Source organism: Lepisma saccharinum, chromosome 16 (assembly GCF_977018435.1).
Source record: "Lepisma saccharinum chromosome 16, izLepSacc3.1, whole genome shotgun sequence".
NCBI classification, from domain to species: domain Eukaryota; kingdom Metazoa; phylum Arthropoda; class Insecta; order Zygentoma; family Lepismatidae; genus Lepisma; species Lepisma saccharinum.
This window is the reverse complement of record NC_139244.1, coordinates 50,555,855-50,581,591: the sequence shown is the minus strand read 5'-3', so window position 1 is coordinate 50,581,591 and position 25,737 is coordinate 50,555,855. Positions and strand designations below refer to the sequence as shown.

Genomic DNA, 25,737 nt, shown 5'->3' with positions numbered 1-25,737 from the left:
GCTAGATGTCGATAGCTACAGTATGTAACAATGTTATTCGTACACATAGAATTTCCGAGGAAAAATGTCATATCTACTAGTAAATATAATCATTTTTCTATGTACCTGGAAATTAATGTTAATGAAGGTTTCATCAACAAATGTCAATAAAAATGTATTTTCAAAGTGTATAAACAGAGCATATAATTTGTGTGAAAAGAGAAAAACACGCTGTTTCATGCAAGAGTTTCAATCTTCCTCGCATACAGTGCCACCGCTATTCGGGCGATTTCGTGCATTTTGCAACTTCGTAACAAGTTTGAACATGCAGGCGCGCTCCCCGTCAAGCGGAATGCTGGCGTAGGTATTTTTGTAGGCCTATCGTCTATCAGCGTGTTCGAAATGGGCAAGGTGAAGGAACTTAGTTCCGATCCGAAGGATGTTATTATAAATTTGGCCCTTAAAGGTTATTCGTTAAGAAAAATTGGACAACAGTCAATAAATCACACTCCACAGTTCAATACATAGTAAACAAATTTACAGAGGAAGGTTCAACACAGAATGTGCCGAATAAACCAAAAGAGAGACGATTGATTAAACGTGATGAACGCTTTATTTTAAAAAGAGTGCGAGAACCCTACTAAGTGTTCCTCAGTTACGACCGTTAGTAGAAAATGTTGCTGGCAAGATGATGTCCGATCAAACTGTCCGACGTGCCTTGTGGAAGCATGTATATCATGGCAGAATACCACGAAAGAGGCCGTATGTAAATAAGGTGAATCGCAGGAATAGACTTTCATTCGCGAAAGAGCATATCCACAAGGACCAGGAATTTTGGGATAGTGTCATGTGGTCAGACGAGGCGAAGATTAATATATACGGGTCAGATGAGATAAATAGGGTCTGGAGAAAATCAAATAAAGACAATGATCACATTAACACAGTTCCAATAGTTAAACACAGTGGTGCGTCATTAATGATTTGGGGCTGTATGTCGTCCAAAGGTGTTGGTACCATCCAGTTTATTGATGGTGTCATGTATGCATAAGTGCCCAAAAAATGGACAGATCTACAGAATCTAAAGATTCCAACAAGACAATGGCAGTAAGCATAAGGCGCGAGTTAACATGAATTGGCGAATATGGAATGTGCCTAATCTACTACAAACATCAGCTCAAAGTCCAGACTTAAATCCCATTGAGCATTTATGGGCAATTTTGAAGAGGCGAGTCCATAAAGCAGGCGTCAAGTCCAAACAAGAGTTGAAAACTGTTGTGTAAGCCGAGTGGAATAAAATAAGCTCCGAAACATGTCGGAAACTGGTTAATTCTATGAAGAACAGGTGTCAAGCAGTAATTAAAGCCAAAGGATACGCATCAAAGTATTAGAACTGTCAGTCAATTTGCTCTGAATATACTTATTATTAAGTGTACGAATAGAAAAGTTGCACAGAAAATGGCATGTCTCTCTTTCTGTTTCATTTAATTTATTATTGTCATTGGTTATAAAGAATTTGGGTAAGATTTTATGTTCCTAATGATATTAGTTATTGAATTGTAAAAAAAATAATTTAAAAAGAGTGTATTTCCTTTCGGATATTAAAGCATTTTCTTTGAAAATCCGTGTGTACGAATAAGAATGTTACATACTGTATATGTCGTTGAATTGATTCGATGGACGAATGGATATGGATAGTTGAATTTATGTCCATGGATCGATGGATGCATAGATGCTAATCGATGGATGGTTAGAGATCGATGGTTGCAAAGATGGACGGACGGAAGTTGATGGATGGGAAGACGAATTGTTGCCAGTTAATGTCCATGAAATTAGATTGTTAGACCTGCCTGTGGATGTGGATGGATTTAAGAGTGGATCCATGAATGGATATAAATGGATTAATATTTGGATGCCAATGGATGTGAGTGAACGTCGATCGATGGTTGAATATCGATAGATATCGATGAATTTGGATGGGTGTCGATTGATTGATGGATGGATGGGTGTGGATGGATTGATGCATGTCGACGGATTTAGGAATGGGTGTATGTATATCCATGAATGATTAGATGAATATCCATGGATACATTTGAATGGATGTTGATTAGATGCACGGATGGATGGGTAGGTGATGACGTATGTCGATGAATGTAGAGGGCTGACGTGTCAATGGATGTGGATGGATGGATGGTAATGGATTGATGGATGTGGGTGTATGCGTGTCAGATTGATCGATGGGTGTTGATGGATGTCAATGAATCTGGATGAATGGACAATTCAGTGTATGTGGATGGATGGATGAATGAATGTAGATTAATGGATGGTTGGATGGAACGACTGATGGACTGATCATAAAAATAAACTCACTCACCTTGAGAACGTAATAGATCTGCATAAGGCGGCATACTCCAACGAGGGTTGGCGGCATCACAGGTACCACTAGGCTCTGTGATGAGTCCCACTTTGACCTCGAGTTCGGCTTCACAGGATCACCGCGATATTCTAACACCATATGCTGTACTTCTTTATTCACTCCAAGCACCCCTCGGTCTATGAAGTACTCTACATACTGCAAGAGTCAAGATTAAAAGGTATATGAAAAAAGTGCAAAGGCTTATTTAAACGAGTCCAAATAATGAAGGCAATAATAACGAATTAAAAGAAAGGAAATACTGAGGCCCACCCGATGGCGCAGTGGTAGCGTTGTTTCCTTGTAATCAAGGGGTCCCGGGTTCAATACCCGGTGGAGGCACAAGTGGTTCGGATCCCACTTTAAACTGTAGGTCCAGTCCCGATTAGCCTACTGTGCATAAAGTGGACTTAAAACAACAAATCAATCAATAAATACAAGGAAATACTAATCTTAAAGCATTTGGTCAATGTAAAATGCCAATATTGTATTTGAAATAGGATGATTCTGAAGCGATGTAGACTCATAAATTAGGCTATTTTACTCGAACGGCTTAGTTAGTGAACCAGCCAACAAGCAAAAAAGGCTTAAAAGAAACTCTTAGTGATATATCACAAGAAAGGCATGGACGAGGCAAACAGTATGATACGATTTTTAGGTCAGAATATCGATCTCATACATTGGTCATAGTCCCAAATGTGAAAATATTATACAAGGTTATTCAAAATTATTGTCAGGGTTTCAATATTATTTTTATGAACAGGTCATGAAACATTTGGCATTTATAACCGTAACAATTGTTAGAGACTAACCAACTCTCTAGCCTTCTTAAACCCGAAGGTTCATGCTGCAGGCCTTCCATATGTCCCTATCCTGAGCAAGATCTATATATTCCTTTCCATCCCTACCGATTTACTTTAGGTCCATCTCAACATAATCCCTCCATCTTCGTCTTGGTCTTCCTACAGGTCTATTACCATCAGGCTTCCCAACAAGAATCCTGTACACTCTTCGTTCCTCTCCCATTCGTTCCACATGACCTGCCCACCTATGTCTTCTTCATTTAATCATTCTATGTATCTGGAAATGAATACAAATTATATACTTCTAATTATGTAACCTTCTCATGTCAGGGACCAAGTTTCGCATTCATATAATACTACAGGCAAAATTACTGTTTTGTATATTTTAACTTATGCGTCCGACAGGACGTCAGCGCTCACTATCTGTCATTCGTCTTCTTTCAGCCATAGAAACACGAATATTATAAAAAATAATCCTACAAAAGTTATAAACACTTCGTATCAGCTTTTAAATGCACCTCAAACCCTTCAGAATGCTGGCATCTTCAACGAAAGTGTGATGATTCTTGCACGAAATCCTCGCTTTGTGCTATTTCAAGAACACAGATTAAGCACCTAAGTACAGATGATTCACTCTCTACTTACATAACTTTTGAGAGGCAGTGTATTTATTCATTGAAAGCAATTTTTTTTCAAAACATCAAATATTCCCGGGCCACATTACCTTCAATTTCTTCCTTACGTCATCTTTTCTATCTGAGTAACTCGCATCGAATGGGCATGAACCAGCATGAACACAATTGGGAAATGCACACAGCTGCACACCGAAGTGCGGCTGTGTTCGAAGGTGGGTACAGGATGCAGAAAGGCTCTTATGGCTTGGATCAAGGGTTTTCGGACTCGCTTAGCACAAAGAATTGTGACATAGTAGCTACGGACATGCGCTGTTCCCTCTTCGTCAAGTAGTGTTGCAATCTTTCCACTACTTGCCATGTGACGGAGTCGAGAACAACCCATGCATCATTGCAAGTTGAGGATTTTTTTTCTCAGCAAGGGAAATTGGATCTCTCTCACCTCACGCTTTTCTGAGCAAAGCATTGAAATCCGAATGAGGGGAGGGAGGGAAAGAAAGGGGAGAGGGCGTGGCGTGTAGTGATGAGCGTATTCAACCATGTAAGGCCAGATGCGATGAGTGGAATACGTTGATACAGGTGCTGGAAAAATAGTTTTATAAAATGTCAGTGGTTTGAATCAAAAACATTCACGAAGTCGTAGGAATTGTTGCATTTAGACGCTCTGACTTGTATTTGGAAGTTAAACAAAAATTTCAAGTAATCAGAGTTTAATTTTGTATTTTTGCCACAGAACAGTCAATTCAATTCTTTATTCAGTGCATACGAGAATCTGCTTGTAAGTGACGAAAGAGACCAAACATCACATCTTCTCTCACGATGGATTAAGAAAATCACTAGGGTATTTCGATTTTGTAATACAGGACCTTATGTTTTTTTTAATTTTCATGAAATTTAACTCTGCGATCGTCTCATTATCAGGGAAAGGTGAGTCATAAAATGGATTACAAATGCAATTAGCAGAAACGGGCAGGAATAATTGGGTGGGAATAACAACACTCCTTCTGGACGCGAGGCCAAGGTGCACACCCATAGACCCAGACCACCAGCCGCCACTGTCCCCCAGTAAGTCTACATCATCTGCATATGCTAATAGCTGAGTCACACCGTTTAATTTCAGTCCTTCGTTAGTTTCTTTTACCTTAAAATTATTTGAGACAGTCTCAAAATTTTCATTCGTAATATACACTGTATTGTAGTACGCATTTAACCGCCAGCAGGCAGGTTTTATAAGATATCGAATAACGGCTCTCATATATTTTTGTGCTTGTTTTTCATGATAGTCAAGGTCTACTATTTAGCCAAAATAAACGTTTTAAATGGTGTATCGGGGTAATTCAATCTCCATAAAGGATCATCCTACTCCGTGTTTCCTTTCGTTTTTCTCAAAAGTCGTTATTGTTTTTATGGAATAGCCGTTTGAATAACTCTTCATGAATGAAATCAAGGTAGCAAGCAGCTTTAAAGAAACCAGTAGTGTTCTGTGCTTCCATCTCGTGGCTGTTTTGAGAGTTAGAACAAAAGCTGAATCCATTCCTCGAGAGGGGTATCATTTGTTACAAAACAGATCAAAACTTTCGCGTAACTCTCGCTGCCAATGAAGCGTCGCTCCGTTCTAATAATCCGTTCTCGGGGTGAAATTGCTATCTCGGCCAGAAATTGTGGCCGATTCTATTGGCGAGCTGGAGTTACTACGCTCCCGGGTCGATGAACTCGTCAGCTGAGGAAGGAAGGGGGATGCAGCGCCGCGGTGGCAGACCCGAGAACTGCTGGCTCGCAGAATCGAGGGTCATAATCCGATCTTACGAGCTCTAGCGCTCTCATGCTTGCCTAACGTATCATTCCGAATAGTGCAAATTTACTTTTCAGGCTCGCTGACTGGTAGACTCAGACAGCCGTGTCTAAGACGATAATGTCAGTGTTCTGCATAGAAATTGGAGAAAATTCTTCGCACATCTTTCCTCGAAGAGCTGACGTAATGTTTTGGATCCTACCAGGGGTGTACAGAGGAGATGAGGATATCATGAAGCATTCATATGAAGTTGTTTACGAGTAGACCTTAATAATGAAATAAATGATAAACGATTTTAAATATATTTGTTATAATTTGTCTACTGCTTCTATTTATCTTCACACAAAACTGAGGGCTGAGCCGATACAACTTTCAACCGATACCAATGCCGATACCGAACCTCTTTCCGATTCCCACCGATACCGATACTTGAAAATTGTAATAATTTAATGTTCTTCAAAATATTAATCAATATCAGTGTGTAATTAATCTACTCCAGTTCGATATAAAATATTCAAGAATTATACAAGGGTTGGATAAAAAGTAATGGCAACACTGATATAATTGCTACTTGACTGTATTGGCAGAGGAGCACGTGTTACATTCCTTCAAAGTAATCGACCCTCATCTCTACGACCTTCTGTCACACGTATGAATACAACCGATACAACTTTCAACCGATACCAATGCCGATACCGAACCTCTTTCCGATTCCCACCGATACCGATACTTGAAAATTGTAATAATTTAATGTTCTTCAAAATATTAATCAATATCAGTGTGTAATTAATCTACTCCAGTTCGATATAAAATATTCAAGAATTATACAAGGGTTGGATAAAAAGTAATGGCAACACTGATATAATTGCTACTTGACTGTATTGGCAGAGGAGCACGTGTTACATTCCTTCAAAGTAATCGACCCTCATCTCTACGACCTTCTGTCACACGTATGGAAGGCGTCGTACACCGTCAGCGCGTCCATCTCTGTCGATGTCCCGCAGTGACCGCCCTATAGCACGTTATGATGGCTTCGCGCGTGTCGTAGTGCTTCCCGCCCAGTGGTTCCTTCATTTTGACAAAACGGTCGTAATCACACGGTCTCATACCGGTGAAAACGGCGGATGTTCCAGTACCTCCCACTACCGGTTATGCAGGAGCGCCGTCACAGTGTTCGCAGTGTGACACTTTGCATTGTGAAGCAGGATGATGGGACACCGTGCCAGAACGTGCCGTCGCTTCCTTCTTATTGCGAGACGAAGCTGGTGTTGCAAGATGATGCAGTAGTAGTCTGCGTTGACCGCCTGCCTAAGAGACGTTGTTCTTCTTGCCTAAACATTTTGTTAGGGCGCTTGCACTCTCATCCTCTGCTTCAGAGCACTGCTGTTTTTGACTGAATAACATACAATCGCTCCCACTCACTATACTTCCTCGTCTTACATTCCTTTATCAACCACGAAACGGTTGTGGCGCTGTGACTCGCCCCTTTCACGGGACAGCAGTGTTGCCATTACTTTTTATCCAACCCTTGTATTAAAGGGCATGTTTTGTGATCACAAAAATCGTCTTTTCACGCAAAACTGGTGCAAAATTTTAAAAGAATTAGAATATTCCAGGATAATTAGACTCGGCAACTCTGTATTTTGATTGAATTAGTAAAAGTACACCTGTAATTTTTTACGTTTTCCTTCCTTTCAACACCGCACTTCCTCAGCAGCCCTAGATGATTAATCATGGCGCCACCGCCGACTCTAGTACTCACATGCAGAAGCCGCTGACTTCAGTACTCACATGCAGAAGCCGCTGACTCTAGCGTTCATCTGCAGAAGTGCTGACTGTATTACTCACCCGCAGAAGCCGGTGACTCTATTACTCACGTGCAGAAGCTGCTGACTCTATTACTCACGTGCAGAAGCTGCTGACTCTATTACTCACGTGCAGAAGCTGCTGACTCTATTACTCACGTGCAGAAGCTGCTGACTCTAGTACTCACGTGCATAAACCACTGACTCTAGTACTCACGTGCATAAGCCACTGACTCTAACACTCGCCTGTAGAAGCGCTGACTCTAGTACTCACCTGTAGAAGCGCTGACTCTGGCGCTCACGTACAGAAACCGATGACTTTAGTACTCACATTCAAAAGCTGTTGACTCTAGCACTCACGTGCAGAAGCCGACGACATTAGTACAAACATTCAGAAGCTGCTGACTCTAGTACTCACCTACAGTAGCCGCTGACTCTAGCACTCACTCACGTGCAGAAACCGATGACTCTATTATTCACCTGCAGGAGCCGCTCACTTTAGTACTCACATGCAAAACTGCTGACTGTATTACTCACATGAAGAAGCCGCTGAATCTAGTACTCACCTGCAGAAGCCTGACTTTCAACTTGACCTCCTCCTCGCCCTGGTTGTCGATGTCAGCCTTGAGCTTTATGCTCTCGCCGCATACGTAGGCCGATCGCTCCAGCTGCGTTCGTAAAGACACTGGCCCCTTCTCGCAGCAGAGGCAGCAGATGGTCTTCTTATCCTGGCCCACCATGGGTTTCTACGAGAAATGCAGGGAATAACGTTCACATTTCACATTGTCATGAGTAGGATGCACCGTGCGATGCATCAGGAATTTATCACAATCAGCTATTCTCATTAACATTGACAGCAATTACATATTCGGATAAAGAAACTAACTTATAGCATGGTTGCCAGGTGCATGTAAGTAACACTATTTTCATGAAAATTTCCAAGTTTCTTTTTTATTGTTTTCAGTAATTGTATGATGTATACAGTTTCGAAACACACCTGTTGTGGCACTGAAACACCAGCAGTGTTGCCAATGTACAGTCTTAATTTCTAAAAACAACGATTTTCCTAGTTCCCCCTTAAAGACGCCTCATCTGATTGGCTATCGGTAGAAATGAACATTTATTTTTTCACTGCCATAGATGCCGAGCTAATCCACCTAACCAAACTGCAAATTACCGACAGCATGTCCGTACATGTGTGTTATGTGCCATTTTCTTTCTTTGTAAAAAAAATTCATTTACACTTCCCGTTACATCTGGCAACACTGCGTGGACACTAATGAAATCCAATCAATGTTCCCCGGTTTAAAAATATATTCATGAACAAGGCTTCAATTTGGTATAAGGTTTATATGTATACCACTTCCGGTTCAAAAGTTGTACTATCCCCAACTCCAGGTTGCGTTGTAAATGGAACACCCGATATTATCGCCCTGAGCTTAAGAATCTCTATTCAATAATTGAATCGGTCATACGGCTGGAGCATGTCATTTGGTTTCCCAAGGTTGAATTTTCTATCTTTATCTTAAGTTGTGTAACAACTTGTGTGAATACTCAAATTGAGTTTTATGAACCTACTCACAAACACTATTTATATGCATATTTACATAATTTAATTTACTACATTTAACCAATCAATGTGCTAGCCTATTTTTTTTTTTCGAAAATCGAACAATTTAAAAATATGGACAGTTTAACATGGTACGAGGAGCGATCAGGTTGCTCCGACCCTAACATAGAAGGAATGACGTTATGATTGATTTTTTATTTTGTTATTGTTTAGTGATCCTTTATATGCTTTCGATCTGAATTGCAAGTCTGAGTAGCGTACAGTTTTCTTTTTACAGGGGTTTAACTGAGTGAAGTTGTGTCAATGTGCCAGAATGGAGAAAACTGAGGTGAGAACGGTGATCAAATATTTTGTGAAGAAGAAGTGGACAGTATCCAAAATTCATGAGGACTTGGTGGATACACTAAGGAACACTGCTCCTTCATACAGTATGGTGAAGAGATGGTGTCGTGAGTTTAATTGTGGGAGAGAGTCGTGTGAGGATGAACATGCAGGTGGAGCACCAAAAACTGTCATGACGACCGAAAACATTAACAAAGTCCACGATATCGTGCTGAAGGATCGTAGAGTCACTATCCGTCATGTTGCTGAGATGTGTGGCCTGTCATATGGCACTGTGCAAAACATAATTACCCAGGAATTGCAAATGAAAAAAATTGCTGCAAGATGGGTGCCTCGAAACCTCACCCCAGAGCAGAAGCGCACCCGAGTGCTCATCAGTCAAGAACTTCTTGACAAGTTTCGTGCTGACATAGACGATTTCCTTGCCTGATTTGTAACTATGGATGAAACATGGGTCCATCACCTCGACCCAGAAACAAAATCACAAAGCATGGAGTGGGAACACCCACATTCTCCATCAACGAAGAAGGTCAAGGTGCAAACGTCAGCCAAGAAGGTGATGGCCTCAACTTTCTGGGACTGCAAGGGTGTCCTTCTTTTGGCTATCTACAAAGAGGCCAAACCATCACTGGCACATACTAGTGACCTAATCAAAAAATTACGTGATTCCATCAAGAAAAAGAGGCGTGGGATGTTGACCCGTGGTGTGCTCTTTTACCAGGACAATGCACCTGTCCACACCTCACGCATTGCGAGAGCCGCTATCTCAGATGCATCGTTCGAATTGTTGCCCCACTCACCCTATTCCCCAGATTTGGCCCCCAGTGATTTCTATTTGTTCAAATATTTGAAGAATGACATTCGTGGGCAAACAAATTCTGATGATTCTGAGGTGATAAGGGCTGTGGACTCATGGTTGGAGGACCAGTCGGAAGATTTTTTTTTGCAAGGTATCCAGGCGTTGGAGCACCGATGGGAAAAGTGCATTGGAGTTGCAGGGGAGTATGTTGAAAATTAAAAAAAAAAAATGAAACCCTATTGCTGCTCTTTCTATGTTAGGGTCAGAGCAACCTGATCGCCCCTCGTATTTCATTCAAATAGACTCCAATTACGTATTCACCCAAACTATCTTGGGAGAATTATGATGAACGATTTTAGGGGCGGTCTTGGGTGATCGGCACCCCTGTTTAGAGAGGATAGTTTTCAGCAGGAGCGTATATTCTACGCTAGCTAGGCTATATGCGAAGCCTGAAGTCTAGAGAATGAAATACAGCAGAAAAATCGATCAGAAATTGTAAATAATATTATTGATATCAGTGAGATGATGCTGATTCTGGAGTTGGCAACCTGATTTCTTATGAGTTGGCAACCTGATTTCCTATGAGTTGGCAACCTGATTTCCTATGAGTTGGCAACCTGATTTTCTATGAGTTGGCAACCTGATTTTCTATGAGTTGGCAACCTGATTTTCTATGAGTTGGCAACCTGATTTCTTAGGAGTTGGTAAATTTATTTCTATTCATAGCCTAGGACCACGTGACATTGTGAGATAGCCCAGATCTGGGACTCAGCATACGCCACTGGTGTTCAGTAAAGCTAAGAAAAGAAGTTACTTTCAGCAGACACGCTGTCGAAGTGCAATTGGAAACACTTGCACTTCCAGTCCACGACTTCAAGACCGCACTGCGAGAAAATTTTCTCGGATGATGCTCGCTTCAAGTACGGTGTTGCATAATGTCGAGGAGGCCCATAAGTGATCAGTTTAACTCTCAGAAACATATTAAGATATTGCTGCAAAAACCACCTGCTGCACCACGCAAAACGTTATTGTGACAAATGTGATGACGTATTAAAAGAGGCTCTATTGCTCAATGTAAGTGGTGTGGTCTTCAATTCCAAGGTTTCCATTTTTAGTGTTATTAAAGTTATTAACATTATACAAACAGACAATTTACAAAAGTAAGATAAACAATGAGTCACAAGGTTAACTTACGAAAACAAAAAGAGATGGCAGAACAGTACATGAAAAAATTCAACGAACACCTAGAAATGCCAAATTCATTGGAATCAGTAAAGAAAGATGTACGTAATGTATCCTTATTATATTACACCAAGTTTGAGTCACAGGTAAAGACAGAAGAAGGCTGATGGGAATAATAATGCAAAAATAAGCAAAAATATACATACAAACAGTAGCGTAACTAACCCTCTGCGCCTCCCCGCAACTTACAGTTGTGCGCCTCTACGATTTTTTTTAAAACTTTTTTTTCTAAAATATTAATTCACTTCTGCATTTATACAGCAAAACCTGTCTATCCCGGAACATGATGGTTCCGAGCAAAATTTCCCGTCTTAACAGTTTTCCTTCTTATACAGGGTTGACTTTAAATACAGTATAGAGCGCTGCAGGAAATAATGGAAAGACAGATTTACATTTCGCATTACTTATAATGTAGAGTACTAATGCATGTACGTACATGAATAAAAATGCGATACAGTCGCAATAAGCATAGCAGAGAAAACAATTATGCAACTACACAACATGTTGGTACACTTTTTACAGTATTGTAAGAACGTCAGTATGTACTTATGTATCTTTTCGAACCCGGAACCCCTGGCGTCGTAGCGCGATGTGCATAGAGAGAAAGAGAAAGATTGAAAGATGGTATAAGAGAGGTGAAGAAAGATTGAGATAAAAGTGAAGAAAGGAAGAAACAAAGAGAGATAACAAGAAAAATAGAAAGATGACGAAAGAACAGAGGAGAAATAGACAAAGAAAGGTGGAGAAAGAGGGTAAGAGACGAAAGAAAGAAACGGAATCGTAACAGCTATGAGTATTGTAGCGCATTCTTTCATGTTGAATTGGTGTTTTAAGTCCACTTTATGCACAGTAATGCGAATCGGGACTGGACCTACAGTTTAAAGTGGGACCCGAACCACTTGTGCCTCCACCGGGTATCGAACCCGGGACCCCGTGATTCCAAGGCAACAACGCTACCACTGCGCCATCGGGGAGGCCCGCGCATTCTTTCATGTCGGCAATGTTACCGATAAGCGAGTGGCAACAGAGGCGTGTTCCACTTACAGTAAGGCATTGTTTCCTTGCGAGCGAAAAAAATAAGGGAAGAAATTTCCGTCTTACTGAGAATAAAAACATCTCGTTGGTCTTTAAATGATGTTCCATTTCCGCGTTAAAAGATGACTAGTGTTGTCCATTAGACATTATAATTCTGGAAGAAGAAAAACTTTTCACTTAGGATTGGTCCTGCATACCCATTTACCTAGGGAATTTCCCTCATGTAACATCACTGCCTCTGCCAAGTGCGTCACAGAAAGCAGGAAGGAGCAAGCAGTGTTCTCCCCCGAACGCTGTTTGCAGCGGTGGAACTGATCACGTGTTTTGGAATAGCCACTGGCTTCGGCACCGTCGCCCTCCCTGTGTACAATCGGGGAGGAAAACCGATCGTCAGAAGTGTGGGATGAAGAACGACTAGTTGCGTACAGTTCGTTAAATAATTTACTTAAATTCTGGTTTAGAAGCCTTTTTAACCTGTAAGGACGTGCGTATGGGTAAAAATTACCCAGTCGATTTTTAAATATATTTTTTTTAATCGCTTTCGATGATTGTCTCAGGCAGAGGCGTATATTCCAGATCGCTGTATAGTGTGGGAGTAAGTGCACGGATTAATTTTTTTGTGAATAATATGTGCTGTGCTGTGTAGTGAACTATATGAATGACATAATTAACGAGCAATTTACTAAGCTTACGTGTGATCCGAACCACTATGTGCCTCCACCGAGTATTGAACCTGGGACCCCTTGATTAGAAGGCAACGACATTGCCACTACACCAGCGAGGAGGCCCCAAGCTTCAACTCGGCACTCCAAAAGAAGTACAAGGTAAGAAGTTTACTATGTATTTTATTCTCGCCTCAAGGCCTACGTGGGGTGTAAGGGGTACCGTCCACGTAGGCGCCCAAAAGTCAACGTCACTTCCACGCAGTACACCCTGGACTGCAGACTAACGAGGATCTGGCGACTGGTTCCATGGCCAGTATAATTTTGTTTGTGTTGTCCTGTGTTTTGTCCTTATTTGTACTGAGTGCTCCTTTACAGCCTCAGCTTTTAACGAAAGTCAGAAGATTTTAATATTTTATGCTTTTAGTTATGCAACGTTAGAGTTGTTATGTGTAACGATAAGGGGCTGGACCCCGTATAATGTGACGGGTGCAAAATAGCCTTAGTGCTGACGCACCCAAAATTTTCAATTCAAATATCAAAAATATCTCATATCAAGGCCTACGTGAATATTTCAGAATATCACATCACTTCAAAATCAAGAAAAATTAAGAAGAACCCCCTCCTTCCCCACAATCGAATTTTTCCCATTCGAAGATTATGACATAGTGCGATAGCCCAGATTCTCTATCCAGGATACGCCACTGGACTCTGAGGTCAACCTTCTCAGTACTTTTCCAGCGAACCCTCCCGAGTGTCAGGACCTTGAATCGGATGTCAGTCCGTTAGTTCCGCTTGCAGTGTCCTAAAAACACTGCCTGGGCAAGTTTCACCCAACACGCTCTCATAAGTTTCAGTTAGGTATTTCAACATGTTCTTTTTTTATCAATTGTGTGATTCAATTAAAATCTTCTAAATTAATAAAAATCGCATTAATTAATTAAGGTGTTACTATTTATATGCGTTAAAACCATTAAAATTCGGACTTAAGAAATATTTTTTCTTTTGGGTATTTTTTATCCAGCGTGCGTTCTGCTGGGTTAACCCTTTACTGGAAGTATGTGTCTGACAGACACGCATGTTTTTTTTTCGTTGTGCTGACAACCCTGTATGTTTCTGTGAAGCGAGCTCCTCAATACCTTCATAATTTTTTTTTCTTAGTTTAGTGGTGTGATTCATTGTTGTCGGTCGCGCTTGTGTGTTAGCTGATAAGAGCTTTTTTGTAACCTACCTTGTCTGAGAGGCACATACTTCCAATAACGTAAGTTTTTTTGCGTGTCCCGTGGACACATACTTCCAGTAGTGTAGTTTTCTTGCACACAAGTATTATTGATGTTGATGATTAGAACTTAGTTATAATGGAGGAAGGACCTTCTACATCTAGGAAAAGGAAACTAAGCGATGTAGCAAAAGTTGGTGAACCCAATTTTTGCGCCAAGGTTTTCAAAATGTTGGAAGAAGTGGAAGAAGAAGACGGGCTAGAAGAGGAGATGGAAGATTTATTTTCTGATGATGATTCCGATGTGGACCCCACGTTCATTCCTGAGACATATGGTTCTCCACTGATGATGAAGATTGTCGTAATTTCGAAGCTAGTATTTCGTCTGTAAGTTGCAGGACAAATGAAGAGAAAGACGTTCCGGCTTTCTTTCAAGGTAAGAAAAGATATTCTTGGGGATCTAAAGAATCAACAAAGACTAGACGTGTTCCTCGTCAAAATATAATACGAGGAATTCCAGGCTTGACAAAGATTGTTAGAAATTTAGGTGAAAATCCTCAAATGGAAGATATTTGGTCTCTAATTTTTGATGACATTATTGATCATATTGTGTTGTGGACAAATGTAAAATTAGAGAAAACAGGAATTAAAGTCCAAGAGCATCAAAAGAGCAATTACAGACCAACTGATAAGTGTGAAATAAAGGCACTTTTAGCTCTTTTTATGCTTACATCAATTTGTAAGTCTGGACATGAGGATATGGTTTCCCTCTTTTCTACTGATTCTATGGTTAGACCCATATTTAGATCAGCTATGCCAGTGAAGCGTTTCCAAATTTTGTTACTGTGCCTCCGATTTGACGACCCTGAAACAAGAGAAATACGGAAGGAGACAAACAAAATTGCAGCCATTTCAGACATCTTCTCCAAATTCACGCATAATTGCCAAAAATTATTTTCTTTAGGAGAATATGTTTGCATCGATGAAATGCTTGTACCATTTCGTGGTAAATGCAGCTTCAAGGTTTACATGCCCAAGAAACCAGCTAAATATGGTATTAAAATTCTTTGTCTAGCAGATGCCCGCATGTCGTATTTCTACAATGCCTACATTTATTTTGGTAAAGGATCTGATGGAGTAGGACTAAGCAATGAGGAGAAGAAGCTTAGTATTCCAACACGATCAGTTCTTCGCTTAGTGCAACCGATAGTGAACAGTAACCGAAACGTAACTGCTGACAACTGGTTTTCCTCTTTAGAACTAGTTAAAGAATTTGAAAACCGAGGACTAACATATGTGGGAACTGTTAGAAAAAATAAACCAGAAATCCCCCAGGATCTTGCCTTCTGGTAACAGAGAAGTTGAGTCTTGTCTTTATGGCTTTAAAGAAAACGTCACGCTATTCTCATTTGTCCCCCCAAAAAAATAAAACTGTAATTTTAGTATCCAGTATGCATCACTCGAAAGAATTGGATGAAGAGACAGGGAAAGCAGAAATTATTGCGTTTTATAATAGCACTAAAGGGGGTGTGGATACGCTGGATCAAAAGTGTGCCAATTATTCTTCTAATAGAAGATGTCGGCGGTGGCCTTTAGCAATATTTTTCACGTTAGTAAATATAAGTACAGTAAAGAGCTGCATTCTGTACTTATGTTTTAAAAACAGCCCAAGTATTTCCAGATACAGATTTGTGAAAGAACTAGCCATGAACCTCATGAGACCTTATCTTGAAATGAAATTGAAGGTTCATAATTTGAGGAGTGAGCTGAAAAAACAATCGAGGATGTTCTGGGGAAGAAAACACCGTACAATGAAGACGAGCAACATTTAGCAAAAAGTGACAAAATGGAACGCAAAAGGAAAAGTAGCCTTTGTCCTTTTCAGAAGAATAGGAACACAGCATATAAGTGCGTCAAATGTGACAAACCAGTATGTCTCGAATGTTCCAGGAAAGTGTGCGTGATGTGTTTGGTTGACAGAAGCACGTAAATTTCAAACTTGCTCAGTACTTTCAAGAAAACTTTTGTTCACAAAAAAGTGTATTTCATTTGAAGTGTGTGAAAATTTCATTTTCATAAAAAAAGAAGTTTTTCTCAATAATAGTTATTTTTTCTTACGTAGAACTTGCGTTGTGTATGTATTTTGAAATAAATTTTATAATACTGGATTATAAGAATAAATCTATGTAATACTTTGCTAAGGAAACCAAAGTTTCGGCGTTCCGTGTCTGTCAGACACATACTTCCAATTATGTAATAAAAATCATTCTTCCTGTTAGGGGTTAATAGTTTAATAATATATAATGAGCAATTACCCATATATTAAAGCTAAATGGTTAAGAATATAAAGGAAAAGTTAGTTTAACGGCCGTAAAGGCGGCAACACGACAATACGCCACTGCCAGACAGTGAACCAGTCCCTCTCTATTTTTCTCTGCCTCTCACTTAAATTTCTCCTCTCTCTCTCTCTCTCTGTCTGCCTGCTTGTGTCTCGCTTTATTGTCTTCATTTCACCTATACCCTCTCTCTCTCTCTCTCTCATTGTCTTTGACTTCTTTATTCCATTCCCCTTGTGTCTTGCTCTCTCAGGTTGCTACATCTTTCTTTCTCTTTCAATTCTGTATTTAATTTATTTCGCCTCTCAGTCTGCCTTTTATTACACTTAGTCAGACCAGGGCTCCAAACCTCGTTGAGTAGCGCCAAAATCTTAATTCTGAAAGAGTTGTTACAAACCAGATATTTCATATTGGAAACAACACGAGATGGAAAGAAAAAAGTTTCAAAAAAGAATCACAGATGGCAGCACAAGATGAGAGAATGTAATAATTTGTTGGAAGATAAGTATCGATTTAGTGAAAGCAAAACTATGATGTGAAGATGCGGAAAAAAATGAAGGCAATGTATAAAAGTAGATAATAGATGGAAAGGAAAATATATATGTTTTTTCATTATTCATTAAATTCAAGTCTAGTTGCAAAAAAGTCGGCTTTTTTTAAAAAAAAACAACGGAAATTTTGACTGGTCTTTTTGGCTTTTTACCAATTACAGCTAACTTATTTCACTTGAAGTCACTGTTATGATTACTGGTTTGTTGTAACTTACTTAAAAAAAATACATGATGTAGCAGCCAAGAGACAGATATTGGCCGATCCCAGTGGACATATATTGCATAGTGGTTCAGATACGAGTACAATTTTAACCCTAGCTTACCGAAGGGGGGGGGAGGGGGCTTGCAGGCCCACCACATCTATTTTTTAGATTTTTCAACTGTTTGAAAATAAATTACATTGTTCCCTAGGATGTTCCCAATATTTCTATATTACTTTCTTCGTTCTTAAAAACATAAATGTAATGGAAATAGGAGGTAAAATACACTTGGTTGGAAAATTATAAGATCTGTCTTTTGTCTACCTGTGCTAGGAATTCCGAAACTTCACGAAGACATCCGGAACGACACGAGATCGCATTCGGAGACGACGAAAATTTCCTTCCATTTGGGACGTTCCGTTTGGGGGCGCTCTTGGACGATAAGCTATGTCGTGCTGTGACAGGTTATCGAATTCGGGCTTTAGGATTATGATCCCTCTTTAAAATTTTCTACTCGCCCCCCTACTAATAAATAATGGGGTATATTAGTGGTGACGTCACAGCAGACGACAGGATTTGAGTCTAAACAACGGGCAAACGTGTATTTCTCCTATCCAAATCAATGGGATTTTACATCGGAAGGAGTAGCTTTAATTATTGTGACAGCAGTTATAAAACAAGATATATATTATGCGTATCGTATATCAATGTAAAGATGAGATTTCTGAGAATACGTCTATATATCACACATACCTTAGAGACAATAAGGTAAAGAATTACCGGAGTAAGAAATCATGCATTTTTATACAAAAGTTGGACATTCCAGTTCCGAGCACAGCCGAAGGCAGCCCGAAGCTCACCCGATCTCAAGTCTGTCTCCATTGGCTGCGATTCTGGGTCGGATTGCGTTTGGAGCATTCGCTTTAGCCTACTAGATTTCCTACGCAATTAATTCTTTACATTCTCATCTGTAAGGTACTATATAGACATATTCTCCGAAATCTGATCTTTACATTGATGTATGATGCACATCACAATTTTGTTTCGTACTTGCTGTCACGATTCTTCAGTTAGCCTTTGCGATGAGAAACTCAATGGATTTGGATAGGGAAAAAAACACGTTTTTATTTGTTTAGACTCAAATCCAACTTGTCGTCTGCTGTAACGTCACACTAATATGGTCCATAACGGAAAGCAAGCGTTAAAATGACCGATCGTGCGTCTAGCGATGGAAACCAATTTCCTCTCACTTATCGCACATTTCTCAAACACCTTTTTGGACAAGCCCCGCCCTAAAGCCTTCTCAGGCAAGGGTAAATTGCTTTCGTTGATAGGTAAGGTATGCTAGGTTTATGTCTCTTAGCATAAATACAGTGCAATTTTTCATGGCTTGACCAAAAATGCATAATATATGCAAAGAGACCTAAATCTAACACGCCTAACCTAACAACTAAAGCATTTAACCTGACGTCAGAAGACGAAGGCTGGGGCTTGACCCAAAGGTGTTTGAGAATTGTGGGATAGGATAGACCGTCAAGACTGAGTTTCCAGACGATATGGTGCAGAAGACTGCAACTAGAATATCCATAATGAGGTTTCCATCCAGCGTACAATTACTGAATATTACTTCCAAGTTTTCCCCATCTCTTTCCAAGCATCAAAAGGTTCTGCCTCATTTCACATCCACATTTTTTCCCCCATTGAAGCCTTCTTTTCCGGAAACTCCTTTGAAACGAAAAAAAAATGTTTCTGACGAATTGCCACCAGATGCCGCCATTAAAAGTAGTTTTAGCTAATGGCTCCATTTTGTATCTGGGAACTTTTTATCAGCAGCTACCGCCACTACGCTCCCTATTCTGCCTCTCGCTTATTGATTATCAGGTAAACGGCCTTTCCATCTTCCATTAGCATCCAGCACTCTGGAAACAAATGCAGCTCTCTGGGGATACTACATTAATTCTGGATATAAAAGTGACATAGATTTAGACACCAATTTGAGGGCTTAAATATTTCCCACTATCCACGATGAATAAAATAGACCATAAAACTATTAAACTATTTCATATAATTGAGTGATTTGGTTGATCAGTGTGGCCACTCTAGGACCATGATAAAATTCAAGTATAGTTTCTGGTTTTCAAGGCGAACTTTTCAAATGTTTTCTCTACTTCAATAATACGTATTCCCACCTCTCACCACCCACATGCAAATATATTAAAATTATAAAGGGTCTCTGTGAGTCCAATGTATCCAAAAATTCTAATTCCATTCAAATTGAACGGTATGTGTATTTGAAATATTTAATTTTAGGTGGGGAATTTACATTTGCTATTTCACATACGCAGACTTGAAATACATCTACAAACTCAAGTTACAAATGTTACGATATATGCTAATCTACGAAAAAAATGTTAATTGTACAAGAATTTCAATCTCAAATTTACCTAATCTACTTCCATATTTCATCTTGCAATAATCTCTCGTCCGTCAGATAGATTACTCCGGAAAGAACAGTAACAAATTAAATGGATTGAGAGAATTCTGTTTCATTTTCTAAGCAGATTTATTTTCTTTCCTCGATAAAAGTAGAAGCCAAACTGTGGAAAAACTTGTCTCGGGGCGTTTATAATTATGTATATATTCAAAGGGATTTGGGTTAATAAAAGTTGCAATTTTTCACGTCTACGGAGAAAAATTCACGGAGAATTCTCGGAGCCAATAATTCACGCATAATTCCCGGAATTCAAGGAATTCCCGGCGAGTATCCACCCTGTTTATTTTACTTTACTTTTCTGTTACTTTTGGGTAATCACGAAGATGAGGATGAGTGATTATATGATGTACGTGAGTAAGGTATACGGGATATATAGCGTCACAGCGCACTGTACTAACCACTCTGCCACGGAAGTCGATATTGGATTAATTGATTTTCACCTCCACCTAACCCACAAAAGGTTCACATTATAATAATAATAAAATTTAATATTACAAAGAATTGAAACGAAAAATAAAGAATAAAATAACGCAATAAGCAGTAAATTAGAAAATGAAAGTAACGAAGTTGAATAAAGTTGAAAGTAATATGAAAATAATTTATGGCAATTTCTATAATATAAAAGTCGAAAATTTTGGAATTGCTCCCGCTTAGCTGAATAGTTACAGCTCTCGCCTCTGGTGTAAGCGGTCCGGATTCGATTCTCGGTGGGAGCTCTAAAATTTTTACGAGTCCAGTTTGAGAGGGTGCAATGCATTTGCGCCAAAATCGCTTGTTTTGCGCCAATGAACAAATTGTAAATATTAGTGCCACAGTATCTTTTGCGCCAAGAATGTTTTCCGCCACTCTTGAATGTCTAGCCGAGCTAAGAATTGTATAGGTTGGCAATCCTGTCTCTCAAGGGCAACGACTGATCGTGGCTTTCGTCTACCTCCCTGTGTTTCACCTCAACGTTACACGTTTCATTACATGGGTCCGGTCGACCATGGAACTGCTCGCAGAGGCATCGAATAGAGGTAAGGATTTAATATGTAAGGACAATTATAAATTCAGGAAAGCTTACGCATATTCAGATGGACGTGTTCGGTGGCGTTGCACAAACAAGTCGTGTACAGCAATAATAATTACGAACAGTGACATGATAGTTGAAAGTGAGAAGATAATTCATAATCACGATAGCAATGAACGCAGTTTAATACTTCAACAAATTCGTGGTTCATGTAAACGGAAGGCGTCAAGTGCATTACATGAACAACCCTCAAGCATTGTGTACGCGGCGCTGAACGAAGAAAGGCTTACAAGTATCAATCAGCTACATTTCACAGATAAGAAACTTTTGCGAGAGGCTGTGTATAGAACACGGCGAAATATGCTCCCTCCATTGCCGAAATCAGTGAGCGATGTTCGTGAAGCAGTCGAAAACCAGACCATAAGGACTGTTCGTGGTGAGAATTTCGTACTAATTAATGACAGCGTAAAGAACATAATAGTATTCGGTTGTGAATCAAATCTAAAATATCTTTGCGATGCTGATTGTCTTTATATGGATGGGACCTTCAGCTACTGTACAAAACATTTCACTCAGTTGTTCACAATTCATATTCTGGAAAAAGGCCATTATGTGCCCCTGTTATTCTGCGTATTAAAGGACAAATTAAAAAGTACGTATACTTTGTTGTTCAATGCTGTGAAATTAAAGTGTGAGCAAGTTTGCGGCAGTAGTCTTGAACCGAAAAGAATATGCGTTGACTTTGAACAAGGGATTCACGGTGCCATTAATGAAATATGGTGTGGGAGATGTGTTATAGTAGGATGTAGGCTTCACCTATGCCAAGCCTGGTGGCGAAAAATGAAAAACCTAGGTCTTTCGAAAATTTACAAGGAAAGAGGTCCCGAAGGTAAATGTCTGAATTATATTTTTGGTTTGTCTTACTTACCTCCCCATGATGTCTCTGATTGCTTCGCAATTGACATGTTCGAAGATAAGCCATCAGATGAGAAAATTACAAAGTTCTGTGATTATTTGGTAGAAAACTATATTGCAGAAGGTTCTACGTACCCTCCACACACATGGGCAGATTTTTCTGCCTCGGCCTATCGCACAACAAATGCATGTGAAGCCTTTCACAGTAAACTGAATGCCATGTTTTACACCAACCATCCTGATATTTTCAAATTTGTACATGCATTGATTAACCTCCAGACCGACACTTACCTTAAAATAAATGGCCTCGAAAAACCCGCTCGTAAGAGGAGCGTTTTAAGAGAAAAATACCTCAAAATTGAATCTTACATTGATCAATATAATCGCAAAGCAATTTCACGCATGCATTACGTGAAATTGATCTCACATGCCACAAAGGTTCCATTGTAAGAGACTGCAGTTTGACAAGTGCAATTTTGTATACTTATGGTTGGTGGTGCATAATTTTTAACCACGCCATCTCGGTGACAGTCCGCAGCCTGTTTAAGTGGGACGGAAAATCATGCTTGCCAACCTAAGTCATTGAATTACGATTTTCTGTAGTGGCGCAAAACCATGTACGGAAAGATAAGGATCCGGTAATTATTGGCGCAAAACCAAACCATTTTCCAGAGTGATTGGCGCAAAGCCGTGCACCCCGTTTGAGAAACTACTTGAAAGCAAGACTATCAGACTCCAGTCTAGAAGGTCAGAAAACAGCGTCGATGGGACTCGACGCGCTGACCACCGTTACCCAGCTGAAACCCACTTCGTAAGTTCAGTTTATACAGGGAAGATTTTTCTGGCAATAACCTATACTGAGAAGATATAAAGCTACCAGATACTCACCAGATACTGATCGTCCATGCAGTCAATGTGTGGACCAATCACTGTGAAGTATTTCATCCCTTGTGGTGGTGACGTGTACGGTATGTCCACGGTTACCTGAAAGTAAAAGGCATATTGCATGTGTCACACGCAAACATGTAATCATCGTTTGATAGCATTTAAACACTAAACGCACGACCATGGAATTAGGCGGGTGGGAGAAGATCGCGCTGTTGCCATGTCTAATGAAAGATCTTGTTGTAGAGTTGATTCTTTGTAATCCATGTGATGCAAAGTGACAGTATTTGCTCGAAAGGTCAGGGATGACACAAAAGTGCCCCGGAGAGAGTTGGGTCTGACGCTCGAACTAGGCAACGCAGCCTGGTCGACGTTGCCACACAGTGCGCAGGAACCAGCGACTTTTGTCGCGCTCTCGCTTTGCTTTTCCCATATGTGGCACCAGCGCAATTCTGCCCAGCCGCCTATTTTCATGGCAGTGCGTTTAGTCATGAACTAATAATACATTATAAATAGGTAGCGATAAGTAATGAACCCGAAATTTCATAAGCGTTCACACGAATGTTGTTTTCTATATACAGTAAAACCTCGTTAATCCGAACTAATGGGGGGATAAGTTGACCGGTTTAACGAAAGTCCGGATTAACTGAAATAACCTAAAAGAACAGTAGGCAGTGCATTGAAACTCCGTTTATAGCAACAAAACACGTTTATTATGGTGTATTTAAAGGGCATAGGGCTAGAATTTGTGTGTTGGCTTAAAGCAAGGGGAGTCGGTTACGAAGCAATATAACGAATGCGATTGTTGACTTCTATCCACATTTAAAACCTTGCATTCTGCATTTGTTTCCTTTTGCCCGTCCGGATTAAGCGAAGTCCGGCTAATCGGGGTCCGGATTAACGATGTTTTACTGTACTATAGTTACGGTCCTCCTCGATGGCATAGTGGTAATATAATCACCTTGTAATCGAGGGGTCCCGAGTTCGGATCCCGCTTGAAACTGTAGGCCCAGTCCCGATTAGCCTATCCGAACATAAATTGACTTTGAAGAAACTTTGACAAATTACGCATCTAAAACATTGGGCTACAAATAAAACTTACCTTTGTTAAAATACTTAGCCTGAAAAGTTAAATTATAAATTGCAAATTTATCTGAAATGAAATATGCACATATGTTCATTTTATAAACCCAAGCTGTCTCCCAGTTCCGAATTTCTGCACAATCGTCATATTTTTCACCAAGAATATCTAGAAGGTATTCGGCAATATCGGCAGTGGTCCGGTCAATATGGAGTCTGGCTGTCACATGGGCAGTGCCGGATCTAGAAGTTTTGTGCCCCCCCCGGAAATATTATCAATATTACCTACCCCCACACACATCCACCCAACTCAAAAATTCTTAAATGGGAAGGGGTTATGCGATGTATATAGTACACTGTTTTCTCACACCTGGAAAACTATACATTTATTACAATAATTCTGTCGTAACTTTTTCCTGATTAAAGATAGCTTGAAGAAACCTTCCCCACTGCATTTCTCGTGAAATTGTAGCCTGATTTGATCTAAGGTCGGAATTTTTCCGGCTTTGTCTCCGCATAAAGGGGCTCTGGACCCACCCAGCCTCAAATCAAATGGTATCGGTGGGAGTAAAGGCGGCCGCAGCGTGGAGCTGATCGCATCACCTCCACGATGACCGACATCGAAAATATGTGGGGCCCTACTTTCACATTCCCTAAATGTGCCATCATGGCACGATGCTATGTGCACATGGAATTTAACTTTTCATTTACCTGTATATATTGTATTCGTTCCTGTACTCCTGAGTAAGAAAGTTTGTTTCTTAAATACGCATAGCCTCGACTATGTCAATGGCTTAGGGCCCCCTAAAGGTTTACTTATCTCCGGGGCCCCCGCATCGCGGGGTTTTGCGGCTTGTAGATCCGGCATTGCACACGGGCGATCCGGGTTCAATTCCAGGGTGGGCGTATCATGTACGAAACATCTCGGATCCGGTATCCCATTCTACACCCTCGATGTTGGAGGTTTTTTTTTTCTTATGAATTATGTGATGCTAATTATGAAGAACAAAAATTTGGAGTCCGCAAACAAGTATTTACGCATGTACAGCCGTTTGAAGTTGAGATATTGTCGTTTAAAATTGTTAAGTCCAAATTTCCTACCGATTCCGGGCTCCGCCCATGGGGTAATTGAACCTACCGCTACCGCGGCCCCGCTTCTGCTGCGCTACGCTACGTTCTGGCTACCCGCCTTTATCTATAGAGTCCCTTTTAAAGGCATGTTAGAAATTGTCCGGAGTCACCTGCCCCCAACACCATTTCTCATTGTTTTCCGCATTGACACATGAAGATACCAAAAATGAAGGCTGATATTAAACCTAAGAAGGTAACTTACCAAAGTTACCAACGGAGCCAAAATCTCTACCATAATTAATCATAATTCGGGAGGGGCTAGTTACATCCCTTGTTACGATCCCCCGCGTTCATAATTTCACGCTACGGCTTAACCTTGTGGAGCGCGCATAAACTAAATAAATTTGAGGTGAACTGTAGTCGAGAATGTGTGGATCAATACCTTCACATCTGTATGTGCCTTCATGGCACGGTGCAGTACACAGGGGATCGCTTTACCGTATTTGGTTATAGCAACTACAATTTCGTCTTAGCGAGTATGATGCCAGATATGTTAGGTTGGAATCCTAGGTAAAGATTGCAAGTTATCTATTTTATAATTTTACCCTTCATATAGGGAAAAATTACATGATCTCATTGAGCCGATAACAATATGAATGGTAGGTATCCTCCACGTTTTTAGGTAGCTCTTTAAGAATGTGAGATGCATGGAATATGGTTCATCAGTGGCGGCGATTGGGTTCCAAAACCGGGGGCGGGGGGCAAGGTACCAAAACTAAGGGGGTGCAAAGACAGTTTATTTCCTTTGTAGATAAGGTTTAGCATAGTGTGGGGACAAAAGTGGCGAAAAGTGTGTCGGGGGTAACTGCTCCCCTCGCCACCCTAATCGCCATATTGTGGTTCATC

At 40.3% G+C, this 25,737-nt stretch overlaps 1 protein-coding gene across 1 annotated transcript in view; it reads right to left on the bottom strand.

Moving 5' to 3' along the window:
• Positions 1 to 25,737, bottom strand: part of LOC146000071 (arrestin domain-containing protein 3-like) — a 216,138-nt gene that overhangs the window by 22,353 nt on the left and 168,048 nt on the right. Inside the window, exons 4-6 of the mRNA XM_083137399.1 lie at positions 22,684 to 22,779; positions 7,988 to 8,167; positions 2,351 to 2,548 (exon numbers count right to left, since the gene is read on the bottom strand). Coding sequence (XP_082993525.1) covers positions 2,351 to 2,548; positions 7,988 to 8,167; positions 22,684 to 22,779 — 474 coding nt within the window. The remainder of the gene's footprint in view (positions 1 to 2,350; positions 2,549 to 7,987; positions 8,168 to 22,683; positions 22,780 to 25,737) is intronic.